Genomic DNA, 14665 nt, shown 5'->3' on the forward strand with positions numbered 1-14665 from the left:
AGAATGAAATGAAGGAGGAAGAACCACAATACCTTTTATGTCTTAATCTTGAAGGACACACACTGTCATTTCTGCTATACTCCATCTCTTACAAGCAAGTCACTAAGTACAGCATATGCCTTTTGAAGGGAGGAATATCAAAAAATTTGTGGACACGTTTTAACCACCAGAACAATGTCATAATTTTTACCCCAAATAATAATATATCTTTTTAAAACAACTAAGAGAGGGAAAGAAAATACGTATAGTTGTTTATTTTTATACATATGTATTACCTCTGGTCTCTTTATTCCTTCCGATAGTTCATGGATCAGCAAACTAGAGTCTACAGGCCAAACCAAACCCACAGCCTATTTTTGCATGGCCTGTGAGCCAAGAATGGCTTTACATTTTTAAATGGTTGAGGGAAAAAAATCAATCGAAGAATATTTTTGTGACACGAAAATCATATGGAATTTAAATTTCAGTGTCTACAATAAAATTTTATTGGAATGTAGCCATGCTCATTTATGTATGTATTGTCTATGGCTCCTTTCATTGCAGAATTGATTTGTTTCAACAGACCATGTGACCCACAAAGCCTAAAATACTTACCATTTGTCTGACCCTTTGCAGAAAAAGTTTATCAACCACTAATATTCCATCCAAATTACCACCTGGTGTCATTTCCTTTTAGCCTAAAGAATTTGCATTATCATTTCTCATAGAACACATATTATGGTGACAAATCCCCTCAGATTATCTGTTTATCTGAAAATATCTTATTTTCAGCTTCTTTTTTTTTTGGCTTCATTGGGTTTTGGTTGCTGCATGTGGGCTTTCTCTAGTTGTGGGAATTGGGGGCTACTCTTTGTTGCGGTGTGCGGGCTTCTCATTGCGGCTTCTCTTGTTGTGGGCTCTAGGTGCGCACGCTTCAGTATTTGCAGCATGCAGGCTCAGTAGTTGTGGCTCACGGGCTCTAGAGCACAGGCTCAGTAGCTGTGGTGCAGAGGCTTAGTTGCTCCGCGGCATGTGGGATATTCCTGGACCAGGAATTGAACCCATGTCCCCTGCACTGGCAGGAGGATTCTTAACCACTGCACCACCAGGGAAGTCCTCAGCTTCATTTCTTTTTTTTAATATGATTCCATTTATTTGTAATGTTTAGAACAGACAAATCCATAGAGACAAAAAGATTCATTGCTTAGGCTGAGAGCAATGGGGCACAGAGGATAGAAGGGTGATGGCTAAAGGGTATTGGGTTTCTTTTTGAGGTGATGAAGATGTTCTAAAATTGACTGATGATGGTTGTGCATATCTGTGAATATAGTAAAAACTATTGAATTGGATGAACTGTAAATAGGTGAATTATATCTCAATAAAGCTGTTAAATTTTTTTAAAGGGGGAAACAATCTTTTCAAATCCTGTAAATATATACGTGTAGATATACAGACATACTTCAATGTTATTAGGGGGAAGCATGAAGCAAAACAGCTTAATTTTTAATGATCTATAATAAAATATATATAAAGTATTTTTCCTTTACAGATTACATAATCTTCAACAAATATTTCTGTGCATAGCTTATGCCTGGCAATTTGATTTGTACCATTACTCAGCTTCATTTTTGAAAGATACTTTTCCTAATTAACGATTGGAGATTGTGGATAATACATTGTAACAACAATGAATTCTGTTGTTTTCTGCAGACTTGATTTTTCTTCTAACAGACAATTAACTTGTCTGGAACCAAACTATAAATTAAGAAATTGCCTGAACATTACTTTTGTTTTTTGGGTCTTGTATTGTTTTGTTGGATTTTTATTATGATTTCTGAATATCTTTCAGCTTCCATTGTTTTTAATGAGAAGACAGGTGTTAAAATCATATCATTATAGGTAAACCTCATTTGGTTGCACTTCACTTTTACTGTGCTTGGCAAATACTGCACTTTTTACAAATTGAAGATTTGTAGCAAGCCTGTGTTGAGTATGTCTATCAGCACCATTTTTCCAACAGCATTTGCTCACAGTGTCTCTGTGTCACATTTTGATAATGCTTGCAGTATTTCAAAGTTTTCATATTATAATATTTGTTAAGGTGATCTGTGATCAGTGATCTGTGATGTAACTACTACTCTCTGAAGGCTCAGATGATGGTTACAATTTTTTAGCACTAAAGTATTTTTTAATTAAGGTATGTACATTCTTTTGACATAATGCTATACTGCAAACTTAACAGACTACAGTGTAGTATAAACATAAGTTTTATATGCACCAGGAAACCAAAAAATTCATGTGACTCCCTTTACTGTGATATTTGCTTTATTGCAGTGATCTCAAACTGACTCTGAAATTGCTCTGAGGTATGCCTATATTCCCCTGCATTTAATGTACCATATTTTCTCTGGGCTGCTTTCAAGATTTCCTTTCTATCTTTGGCATTTAGCGATTTGCCTATAATGTGTCTAGTTGTGGTTTTCTTTCGTATTGATTCTAGCTGGAGGTCACAGATTGTCTTGAATCTCCAAGCCAGTTTTTCTCAAACATGAGAAGTTTACAGCCACTATTTCTTCCAATATTTTTCTGCCTCTTTCTCTCTCACTTCTACTTATGGGATTCCAACTAAAGACAGTATGAATTCAGCTATCCCCTAAGAGGAGCTACGCAGAGATACAAAAGGCCCTCAGTTAAAAAAATTCAGTAAACTTACAAATCTCACCTACTGCACTTGTGTCTTTCAAAGGTTATCTCCTATTTGCTTTGCATTGCTCTTTGACAGAGCTCCTACAGTCCCCCCTGAATACCCACAAGAGTCAGCCAGGTAAAGATGGCAGAATTTATACTCTAACTTCGGGTTTTAGCCTTTTGGCAACTCTCTCCGTTCCAGGATTTTCCTCCTAAATTTCAAGCTTCTTTGCCAGTCCTCAACTTTATTATCTGACACGTCAAGCCAGCATGCTTGTGGTTTTCTGTCTCTGGAGCTCTGGGAGTTGGGGAGCATCTCGTGCAAAAAGCCACAAATTCACAATTCTTACCCACTACTTTACTTACTTTAATTTAAAGAATAAACTCCCCACTAGTTTCTGCTTTTTTTTTTTAGTCTTTTTGAGTCTGTTAGTCGTTTTGGTCTCTTTTCCAGTGCTTTCAAATAGTTTGTTACCTTACATTTTTTTCCAGGTGTTATCATTGTTACCTGTGTCAGGGTTCATTCACCTCACCAATTCATCATTACCTAAGGCTAGTAGTCCCTTGGTTTTTTAAAAACAATCTACCAAACTTGAATTTATAATTTTACATATTATAAAATTTTAATTATTGGTGGTACTGTAATGGAAAATAGAATAAACTACCTAAGTAATGGAAAAGACCAACTTCCACAAACGTAGAAATAAATTTGCATGTACACAATGTACAATATCCTCATGCAGCTCATGCTGAAATTGGTGCCTTCCTATTCTACGTGCATATATACTTAACTGGAATACAATCAGGTCTGGGGTTGTCAGGCTGAGAGTCGTGGAAATCAACAAAGCAAATAAACTATTTGCAATTATCTAAAGGTTAAAAAGAATTAAGTTTCCCCCAAAAGATGTGCAGACTGTTTTCAATAATGTCCCCTGAATTAAAAGACTTAGAAAAAGAAGATGGATATTTGGAATAAGGACTTGTATACCTTTTAGAAACAATAGCCATAATTAAGAGCAACATTTGAAGGTGTCTTTTTTAAATGAAATACTTACCTTTGTTCTTCTAAAATGAGAAAATATTTTAATAACATTTTTCAAAATTCATTACACATTTTCTTAGACCAAGACAGCATAAGTAAGAATAACTGAAGAAAGAACCCACAACCTTTGCCTTTAGGAATTCTACGTATATGCCCCTTTCAGTGATACTTAAATACTAATATTTCATGGAATTTCAATCACAGAACTGTGAAGTTAGCAAAGTAAATCTGTGATCTGTAAAAAGCACAGAACAGAATGCATAAGTTATTTAGGTCCATTATATGCAAACTGCTGAGTTAGGCTTTGCGTATTCTCAAGGATCCCTTTATTCTCACTATAGCAACAGCAGTAGCCAAATAACTGTTATCCCACAACAAGCAAAAGAACCATTTTCATGCAGAATGAGTATAACAAACAGAAAAGGAGAAAATGGAGACCAAGGGCATCTTTTTACACCAACTTTATAAATAAAAAAAAAAAAGAAAAGAAAAGAAAAAGAAAAAAGAGAACACCCAATATGATTCCGTCATTATTCCTTAAGCCAAAACATTAAGTAGTGGCTTTGTCTAAACCAGACACGGTAAAGTCTGATAGGAAGACTACAGTCAAACTAAGTAGATTTGCCAATGATACACGAAAGCAACACTGCTGATGTTGAAATTCAAGTATAAATAAGCATAAAAATCAGCAGGAATTTGAAAGAGACAAAGGAAACTGTTGGTAGTTTTAGACATGTTAATTATCTTGATTATGATGAGTTCATATATATGTCAAAACTTACCAAACTGTATGCTTTGGCATGCAGTTTATTCTACCTCAATCAGATTTCAAAAAAGTTATATAAAACAACAGGAAAGAAAATCATTATTCATTTTTACTCATCACTTGGATACTTTAAAGACAAAAGTGGAAGCCAATTCAAAGTCTGTAACCAAATATAATTAACAACTCAAGGATCACAGACAAATAGTCATCCAAGTTAAAAGAACAGGTATACCAACTTTTTCAAGAAAAAGAATGAAAGTCTCAATGGAAGTATCCTGAGACTCACTGGTCAAAGGATTACAGAGGTCGCATTGCCTGTGCTATTTACGTCCCACCCAGGTGTAGAATGCTCCTGGTTTCCATTTCCAAATGGATGTGATGACACACAGTTTATTTATCAGGATTTGCAGCCTTACTGTACTTCTCTTCCTTGCACCTCTGCAGAATCTCTAAGCTCCTCTGGTGGACTGGGTGTTGGAGAAAGCTAATACTATCCATACTTTTCAAAATTGCACATGGCGCTGTATCATCATGTCCTTAGGAAGCAAAAGAAAAACAAAAAAATGGAGAAAAGAAAAAGACATTATATAAGCCCAAACCAATAGAGAATCAAGGACAATGCTGCCAACTACCTTAGGAGTAAATAAAAATGCATCAAGTAACTGGGGTTAAATGTGAATAATTTTTCCAATTAATTTGAGGAAATTATACCAAAACAATAGGAAAAAATAAAGGTCCTGCTTAGGTATTCAAAGTATCCTTTTTTCAGTACTCAAAGTGTTGTGAGTTAACACCATACTAAAAATTTCTAATTTAAAATACTAGGGAAATTTCAGAAACAATTTGTATGGTGTTATTTTTTTTTAATGGACTCATTTTTGTCTGGTCTGAAATACAATTAGTATATAGTTGGCAACAATGCAGGAAACACTGATGGAATCCCAGAGAGAAATATACCCAAAACAATTTAATAAAAGTTAAATTTTCACAAATCTTGCAATTAACCACACTTGTAGGAATTCCAAGTGTGTCAATGTTGAAAGAGTAGGAAGAAAAGCACCATAAAGCAGGAAAACCCAGCAGCACTTCTGTATTTATAAATCTGAAAACAAAGCTGGAAAATCTGAGGGTACATTCAAGCAAGGACCAAAGCCCCAGATTGGTGCTACTGAAATAGTGAGTCACTTGAGCAGTAAAGAGGGAAGGAAGATTGTACCATAAATATTAGGAATAAATGGATTTAAAAGAGAATTCAGGTTTCCCAGGCTTGGGAGGAGTTGAGTATCATTTACACCTCTAGAGTTAGGACATTAAGTTCAAAGGTATGTAGGTTTGCCTTTAAAAAACAAAAGTGAATAGTTTAACAATAGATGGAGGCAAATTAAGCAACACATAATTATGAACTAAAGTTCTACTAGTACATATTTACTGTATAATTAGGAATAAGACACTATCTATGAATAGTTCTCAAGGCAGAGTCATTTTAAAAGTTAAGCAGAGGCGGAGTAATTCGAAGAGGTTTGCAAAGCACAGCTTAATCAAACTATAATTCCTTAACTGCATATCTACGCCCAGAGAATAAGCATCTATGGTTTAGCTAAGGAGACAGAATCTCGTGATACCATAATATCAGATTATAGATAGATAGACAAATAGATAGATAGATAGATATGGATACAGATATCTGACATAGATATAGATATCTGATATAGATATATAGATATATAGATGTAGATACAGCAGGCTTTTGTAAAATTAAAAAAAAAATTCGTATCCTATAATTAAAAAGTAAGCTAATAAAACACTATCTCATTTATCCAGTATGGTGACTCCATAGCTGCAAATGTTCAATGTTTCAAAAACAGACAAATATTGCCAAGTTACCATCATTTCTTAGTCAAAAGATACCTCAATAAAAATATTCTATTCTCAATAATTGCCTCCCCCCATAGGCTGCTTAGAAGAGGAATGCTTAAGCTCAGAGGAGCCTGCGCTTGGTTAGTAACAGGGTGGGGTAGGGGTTGGGGTGAGCTATCATTTGCGGGGGACCATTTGACGAAAAAAACACCTGGTGAGTTCTACTTATACTCCATCCAGATTGTAATTTTTGAAAGTTATCACCAGACTTTCAGGCCCTTCAATAGCTAATGATATATTGTTAGTCACAAACAATTTAAGAATATCGTGGCATGAGAGTGTTTTATGTAAAAATTCAGAATACTAAATATACTAAATTATTCTGTAACCTTAAGAAGTTAAAACTTGCTCAACATTACTACAGCCACTGTACTCAATTTTCCGTTTTCTCTAAATAAACTGTGGCAATGCCATTTGGATATGGGTAATTTTGTATCTGTGACTGTTTTGTGTCTCACCATCATAGCTGCAACTCAGGTTTTTTTTTTAACTTCTGTTCTTTCATTCTGCTTTCTATGCCTTCTTTTAACACTTTACAAATTTTAAACACTGCTTTACAAACTATAATACTATTTGCAAACCTTGAAGTGATCTTCTTCTCTGTTGTGTGTACCAACTTCCTGTCGAGGTGGTTTGGTTTCCTAGGGTGGTTTTACAAGTACATTTTCCAGTGGAATCTCATACTCTTAAAAGAGATTTATTTAGTGTTTGCTTATGCTAGTTCCTATTCTAGTTTTGATAATTTCTTAGTGTGCAATTATGCACCAAATAAACAGCATAAACACCCATGCACGGTGAAAAGCCATAATGCATACATGGTGAAGATACAGAGCACTAATTTTTTTAGGCAACTTTTTTTTTCAAGCTTCATCTAAGGCCTAACACATATTGATAAGATTCTTCTTGCTTCTCTAGGCAAGGCCAACAGACAGAATTTTACAATTATCTTCTCAGTGACAGAAAAGTTCAAGCTCTTTGAAGCTCCTACACCATATAACAGGGACTCAATCCCAGCTCCACTGTATCATTCAAACCTGAAGCCATGTCTCTGATCCTGTAACAGTTTCTATAATGTTAGCTCCCAGGCCTTAAAGCCATTTTTTTAAAGATATATTCCACACACCGTAAAATCCACTAATCTCAAGTATACAGTTTGATGAGCTTAAAAAGATAGTTACATCATGTTAATCCTCAATCAAGATATAGAACATTTCCATCATCTCAGCAAGTTATTTTATTTCCTTCCAGGATATACCACCCCAACCCCAGAGTCAATCAAGTAATCATCTATATATTACTTAGCCTGTTCTTAAATTAAGTGAAATCATACAGTACGTATTAAGTCTGACTTTTTGATAAATATTTTTTGTGACTCATTCATCCTGAGTATCACTAGTTTGTTCTTTTTTATTGCTCAATAATGTTACAAGGTAGGAATGTATCACAACTTGGTTATCCATTCTCCCACTTGATGGATATTTGGATGTTTTCATTTAGGAGTTATTAAAAATAAAGCCACTACAGACATCCTTTTCTTGTGTGTTTCTGTATAACAGCTTCATAGAAATACAATTCACCGAGCACACAATTCATCTTTTAAAGTGTACAATTCAATGGTTTTTAGCATAATTCCCAAAGCTGTTTAACCATCACCACAATCAATTTTAGAATATCTTCACCATATCAAAGAGAAACGCTATACTTTCATTTATTTTTGTGGGTTTTTTTTATTTTTTAATTTTATTGAAGTATAGTTGATTTTCAATGTTGTGTCAATCTCTGGTGCACAGCAAAGTGACTCAATTATACACATATATACATTCTTTTTAAAAATTCTTTTCCATTCTAAATGTAATAGTTTGCACCTACCAACCCCAAACTCCCAGTCCATCCCTCTCCCTCCCCCTCTTCCCTTTGGCAACCACAAGTCTGTTCTCTATGTCTATGAGTCTGTTTCCATTTTGTGGATAGGTTCATTTGTGCCATATTTCAGATTCCACATGTAAGCAATATCAAATGGTATTTCTCTTTCTCTTTCTCACTTCCTTCACTTAGTATGATAATCTCTAGTTGCATCCATGTTGCTGCAAATGGCATTATTTCATTCTTTTTTATGGCTGAGTAGTATTACATTGTATATAAGTACCACATCTTCCTTATCCATTCATCTGTCAATGGACATTGAGGTTGTTTCCATGTTTTAGCTATTGCGAACATTAATGCTGCTATGAACATATAGGTGTACATGTATCTTTTTGAACTATAGTTTTGTCTGGGTATATTCCCAGGAGTGGGATTGCTGGATCACATGGTAATTCTATTTTTAGTTTTCTGAGGAACCTCTATACTGTTTTCAATAGTGGCTGTACCAAGTTACATTTCCACCAACAGTATAAAAGGGATCCCTTTTCTCCACACCCTCTCCAACATGTGTTATTTGTATACTTTTTAATGATGGCCATTCTGATCAGTGTGAGGTGGTATCTCATTGTAGTTTTTATTTGCATTTCCCTAATAATTAGTAATGTTGAGCATCTTTTCATGTGCCTACTGGCCATCTGTATGTCTTCTTTGGAGAAATGTCTATGAAGGTCTTCTGCCCATTTTTCGATTGGGTTGTTTTTTTGTTGTTGAGTTGTATGAGCTGTTCGTATATTTTGGAGATTAAGCCCTTGTCTGTCGCATCATTTGCAAATATTTTCTCCCATTCTGTACACTGTCTCTTCGTTTTTTTAATGGTTTGCTTTGCTGTGCAAAAACTTGTAAGTTTGATTAGGTCCCATTTGTTTATTTTTGTTTTTATTTCTATTGTCTTGGGAGACTGACCTAAGAAAACATTGGTATGATTTATGTCAGAGAGTGTTTTGTGTATGTTCTCTTCTAGGAGTTTTATGCTGTCATGTCTTATGTTTAAGTCTTTAAGCCATTTGAGTTTATTTTTGTGCATGGTGTTAGGGTGTGTTCTAACTTCATTGATTTATATGCAGCTGTCCAACTTTCCCAGCACGACTTGCTGAAGAGACTGTCTTTTTCCCATTTTATATTCTTGCCTCCTTTGTCAAAGACTAATTGACCAAAGGTGTGTGGGTATATTTCTGGGTTCTCTATTCATATGTCTGTTTTTGTAGCAATACCATACTGTTTTGATTCCTGCAGCTCTGTAGTATTCTCTAAAGTCTGGGAGAGTTACGCCTCCTGCTTCGTTTTTTTCCCTCAGGATTGCTCTATCGATTCTGGGTCTTCTATGGTTCCATATAGGTTTTTGGATTATTTGTTCTAGTTCTGTGAAAAATATAATGGGTAATTTGATAGGGATTGCATTAAATCTGTAGATTCCTTTGGGTAGTATTGCCACTTTAACAATATTAATTCTTCCGATCCAAGAGCATGGATATCTTTCCATTTCTTTGACTCTTCTTTTATTTCCTTTATTAATGTTTTATAGTTCTCAGTGTATAAGTCTTTCACCTCGTCAGGTTTATTCCTAGTTTTATAATAGTTTTTTTTTTTGGTATGATTTTAAAAAGTATTGTTTTTTCACATTCTCTTTCTGATATTTCATTGCTAGTGTAAAAGAACGCAACTGATTTCTGAATGTTAATCGTGTATCCTGCTATTTTGCTGAATTCATTTATTAGATCTAGCAGTTTTTGCATGCAGTCTTTAGGGAGAAACTCTATACTCCTAACCTATCAGTCTCCTTATCATCTCCCAGTCTGCCCACTCCAGCCCTGGGCAAACACTAACCCACATTCCATCTCTATAGATTTGTCTATTCTAGAAAATGCATATAAATAGAATCATACGGTATGTGGCCTTTTGTGTCTTACTCTTTCCCTTAACAAAATACTTTCAAGGTTCACCCATGTTGTAGCATGTACTGGTACCACATTCATTTACATGACAGAATAGCATTCCATTGTTTTTGTTTATCCATTCATCCACTAACGAACATCTGAGTTCCTTCTACCTTTTGGCTATTATGAACATGTTGCTAAGAACATTAGGTACAAATTTTTGTTTGAACACCTGTTTTTCAATTCTTTTAGGTATCTACCTAAGAGTGGAATTGCTGGGTAAAATGTAACTACCAGGCTATTTTACAAACTGGCTGCACCATTTTACATGTTCACCAGCAGTATATGAGGCATCCAATTTCTCCACATCCTTACGAACATTTGTTATTACCTGTCTATTTTATTGCAGCCATCCTAGTAGATGTGAAGTTGTATCTCACTGTGGTTTTGACTTGCACTTCCCTGATGACAAATTATATTGAGCATCTTTTCATGTGTTTTATTGACTATTTGTATATCTTCTATGGAGAAATGTCTTTTCAGATCCTTTGCCCATTTTTTAATTGGGTTATTAGTTTTTTACTATTGAATTGCAAGAATTGTAAATATTTCAGATACCAGTTCCTTATCAGATACATAATTTATAAATGTTTTCTATCATTTTGTGAGTTGTCATTTCACTTTCTTAATAGTATCCTTTGAGGCACAAAACTTTTTAATTTTGATGATGTCTAATTTATCCATTTTTCCTTTGGTTGCTTATGCTGTAGGTGTCATACCTAAGAATCCACTGCCTAATCCAAACTGGGAAATGTGAATCCTCCAACTGTTGTCCTTCTTGCATTTCTGGACTCCTTTACATATCAATTTTAGGATTAGCTTGTCAATATCTGCATAAAAGTAGGTGTGGTTTTCACAGGACTATGCTGAATCTGTAGGTCCAGTATTGCCATCTTAACTATATTAAGCCTTCCAATCATGAACATAGAATATCTTTCCATTTATTGTGGTATTCTTTAACTTTTTTTCAACAATATTTTGTAGTTTCAGTGAACAAGTCTTGCAATTCTTTTCCTAAATTTATTAGTAAGAATTTTATACTTGTTGGTGCTCTTGTTATTGGAGCACCAACTTAATTTTGTTTTCAGGTTGTTCATTGTTAGTGTGTAGAAATACAACCGATTTTGCATATTGATCTTGTGTCTTGCAACGTGATGAGCTTACTTATCGCTAGTAGATTTTTTTTGGAAGATTACTCAGGAAATTTTATACACAATATGTCATCTACAAACAAAATGGTTTCTTCCTTTTCCATCTGGATGTCTTTTATTTCTTTTTCTTGCCTGATTTCTCTTACCAGGATCTCCAGGACAATGTTAAATAGAAGAGGTGAAAGCAGATATCCCGTCTTGTTTCTGATCTTAAGGGAAAATTATTCAGTCATTCACCATTAAGTATGATATAAGTTTTGGGTTTTTCACAGGTCCCCTTATCAGGTTGAGGAAGTCCCTTTCTGTTTCTAATTTGTTCAGCATTTTTATGATGAAACACATGAAAAAGTATTCACTCCTGTCAAGTGCCTCTTCTGTGTCTATTGAGGTGATGATGTGATTTTTGTCCTTTATTCTATCAATGTGGTGTTGTTACATTGATTTGATTTTTCTAAGTTGAACCAACCTTGCATTCCTGGGTAAATTCCACTAGATAATGTCATAAAATACTTTTCACATATTGCTGGACTCAGTTTGCAAGGATTTTGTTGAGGATTTTTGTTGAGGAATATTAGTTTGTGGTTTTCATTTTTGTGATGTCTTATCTGGTATCCTGGTAATACTGGCCTTCTGGAATGAGAATCAAAGTATTCCCTTACCTTCTATTTTTTTGGAAGAGTTTATTTATAAAGGATTGGTGTTAATTCTTCATTACGTATTTGATAAAATTTATCAGTGAATTCACTGTTCCTTGGTTTTGCTTTGTGGGAAGATTTTTTCATAATTAATTCAATCTCTTTTCTTGTGACAGGCCTCTTCACACTTTCTATTTCTTCTGGAGGCAGTATAGGCTGTTAACATATTTCTAAGGATTTTTTCCATTTCCACTAGGTTCTAATTTGTTGCCACACAACTGTTCATAGTAGTATAACCCTTTTTATTTCCATCAGTTCAGTAGCAACACCCCCCTTTCCCAAAATTAGTAATTTGAGTCTCCTCTCTCTTTTTCTTGGTCTGTCTACCTCAAGGTTTGTTGACTTTATTTACCTTTTTAAAAAAGAAATTTTTAGTTTTATTTGTTTTCTTTATTGTTTTCTACTCTCTATTTCATTTCTTTCATCCACTCTTTATTATGTCCTTCCTACTGCTTGCTTTGGGTTTAGTTTGCCCTTTTTCCCTAGAATCTTAAGGTGGGGCATTAAGTTACTGATTTGAGATATTCTTTCTTTTTTAATAGAGGTATTTGAGGCTATAAATTTCCCTTTAAGCACTGTTTTAGTGTATCCCATAAGATTTGGGTATATATTTTCTTCCATTCATTTCAAACTATTTTCTAATTTCCCCTGTGATTTCTTCTTTGTCCCACTGGTTATTAAGAAGCGTGTTATTCAGTTTCCACATACACCTTAGGACATATTATTTTTGTTCCTCTATTCTTTCATTACTCTACTCTCTGCTTTTGTATTGAATAGATGTTTTCTAGAATAGTATTTTAATATTTTGGTAATTTCTTTTACTATATTATTTTTTAGTTATTTTCTTAACACGTGCCAAGAGAATTAAAATTAGCATCTTAACAATTTCGTCTGGATTAAAAACTACTTAACATCAACAGTATATAAAAACTTTCCTCCTATATATAGCTTCATTCCCTTCCTCCTCCCTTTTGCTGTTATTGTCATGCAAATTACATCTTTAAAATGGCATGCCCTCCAAGAGAGACTTATAATTATTGCTTTTTAAAGTTGTCTTTTAAATCAGATTGGAGAAAAAAAGTTACAAAATGTAAAAAATACATTTATACTATCTTTTATATTTAACTCTCTAGCTGCCTTTAATAGTGATCTTTATTATTTCATGTGCTTTCAAGCTTCTGTCTAGGGTCCTTTCCTTTCAGCCAAAACTCCCTTTGGTATTTCTTGTGGGGCAGCTAGTAACGGTCACTCAGTATTTGTTCATCTGGGAATGTCTTAATTTCACGATATTTTGAAGGATAGTTTTAGTGAATATAGAATACTTGATTGAGAGTCTTTTTTTTTCTTTCAGCACTTTGAATATGCCAAGCTGCTGTCCTCTAGCCTCAATGGTTTCTAACGATGAATCAACTGTTAATATTACTGAGGATACTTTGTGCATGACTCATTTTTCTCTTGCTGCATTCAGTATTCTCTCTTTACCTGTAGACAGTTTAATTATGATATATCTAAGTTGGAATCTCTTTGAATTCACCCACCTTGTAGTTTGTTGAGCTTCTTAGATGTGTAGATTAACTTTCTCATCAAATTTGAGGAGGTCTTGGCCATTATTTCTTGAAATATTCTTTCTGTCTTTTTCCCTCTTTTCCTTCTGGACTCTCAGAAGTTTATGTGCTTCATGGTATCCCATAGGTCTAGAAGTTTTGTTTATTTTGCTTCATTTTTTATTCTTCCTGTTCTTTAGCCAGATCATCTCAACTGATCTGTCTTCATGCTCACCAATTCTGGCTTCTGCTTGTTCAAATCTGCTGTTGAACTCTTTCCTGAATTTCTAATCTCAGTTACTGTACATTTTTTCCTCACTTCAAAATTGATGTGTATGTGTGTGTATATATACAGATAGATAGATATGTATCAATCTATATATACAGATATCTATCTATATAATTAATATTCTCCATTTGGTGAGACATTGTTCTCACACTTTCCTTTTGCTCTTCATATATGGTTACTTTTAAGTCTTTAAATATAGTTAAAATAGTTTAAAGACTTTGTCTAGTAATATCAATGTCTAGAGTTTTCCAGAGATAGTTTCTATTGATTCCTTTTTTTCCCACATATGGGTCATATTTTCCTGTTTCTTTGCATATCTCAAAATTTTATGCAGGACACCAGACATTTTAAATAATATAACATGGCAACTCTGAAAATCAGATTCTCTCTTCTCCCCAAGATTTTCTGTTGTTGTTTCTTATAGTTGCTGCTATGTGTTTAGGACATTCCTGAGCTAATTTTGTAAAGTTTGTCACAGGTGACCAAGGAAATCTCTGCTCAGTTAGCTTAATGGTCAGTTATTGATAGGAGGCAGATATCTTTACATGCCTGAAACCAGAAATTCTCCCAGTTTTTGTCAAGGGTCACTGAGTGTGTATGTTGGTACATGCCTTCAACACTCAGCTAGGCAGTTTACGACTTTGCCTTACCCTGTTTGCACAGAATCTGAAGGTTATCCTGAAGTAAGAAATTAGGATCTCCTCAGGTCTTTACTGAACATATGCACAGCCCTGGGC

At 34.4% G+C, this 14665-nt stretch overlaps 1 protein-coding gene across 11 annotated transcripts in view; it reads right to left on the reverse strand.

Moving 5' to 3' along the window:
• The window catches only part of MYO9A (myosin IXA), a 262701-nt gene that overhangs the window by 125948 nt on the left and 122088 nt on the right, over positions 1-14665 (reverse strand). For 10 of the 11 annotated variants that reach the window (XM_057723187.1, XM_057723183.1, XM_057723189.1 and 7 more), the window contains one exon: positions 4892-5011. The exons of the other annotated variant lie outside the window; for it this stretch is intronic. In XM_057723187.1, the coding sequence (XP_057579170.1) occupies positions 4892-5011 (120 nt within the window). The remainder of the gene's footprint in view (positions 1-4891; positions 5012-14665) is intronic. 11 annotated transcript variants of the gene reach the window in all.

This window comes from Hippopotamus amphibius, chromosome 2, assembly GCF_030028045.1.
Source record: "Hippopotamus amphibius kiboko isolate mHipAmp2 chromosome 2, mHipAmp2.hap2, whole genome shotgun sequence".
NCBI classification, from domain to species: domain Eukaryota; kingdom Metazoa; phylum Chordata; class Mammalia; order Artiodactyla; family Hippopotamidae; genus Hippopotamus; species Hippopotamus amphibius.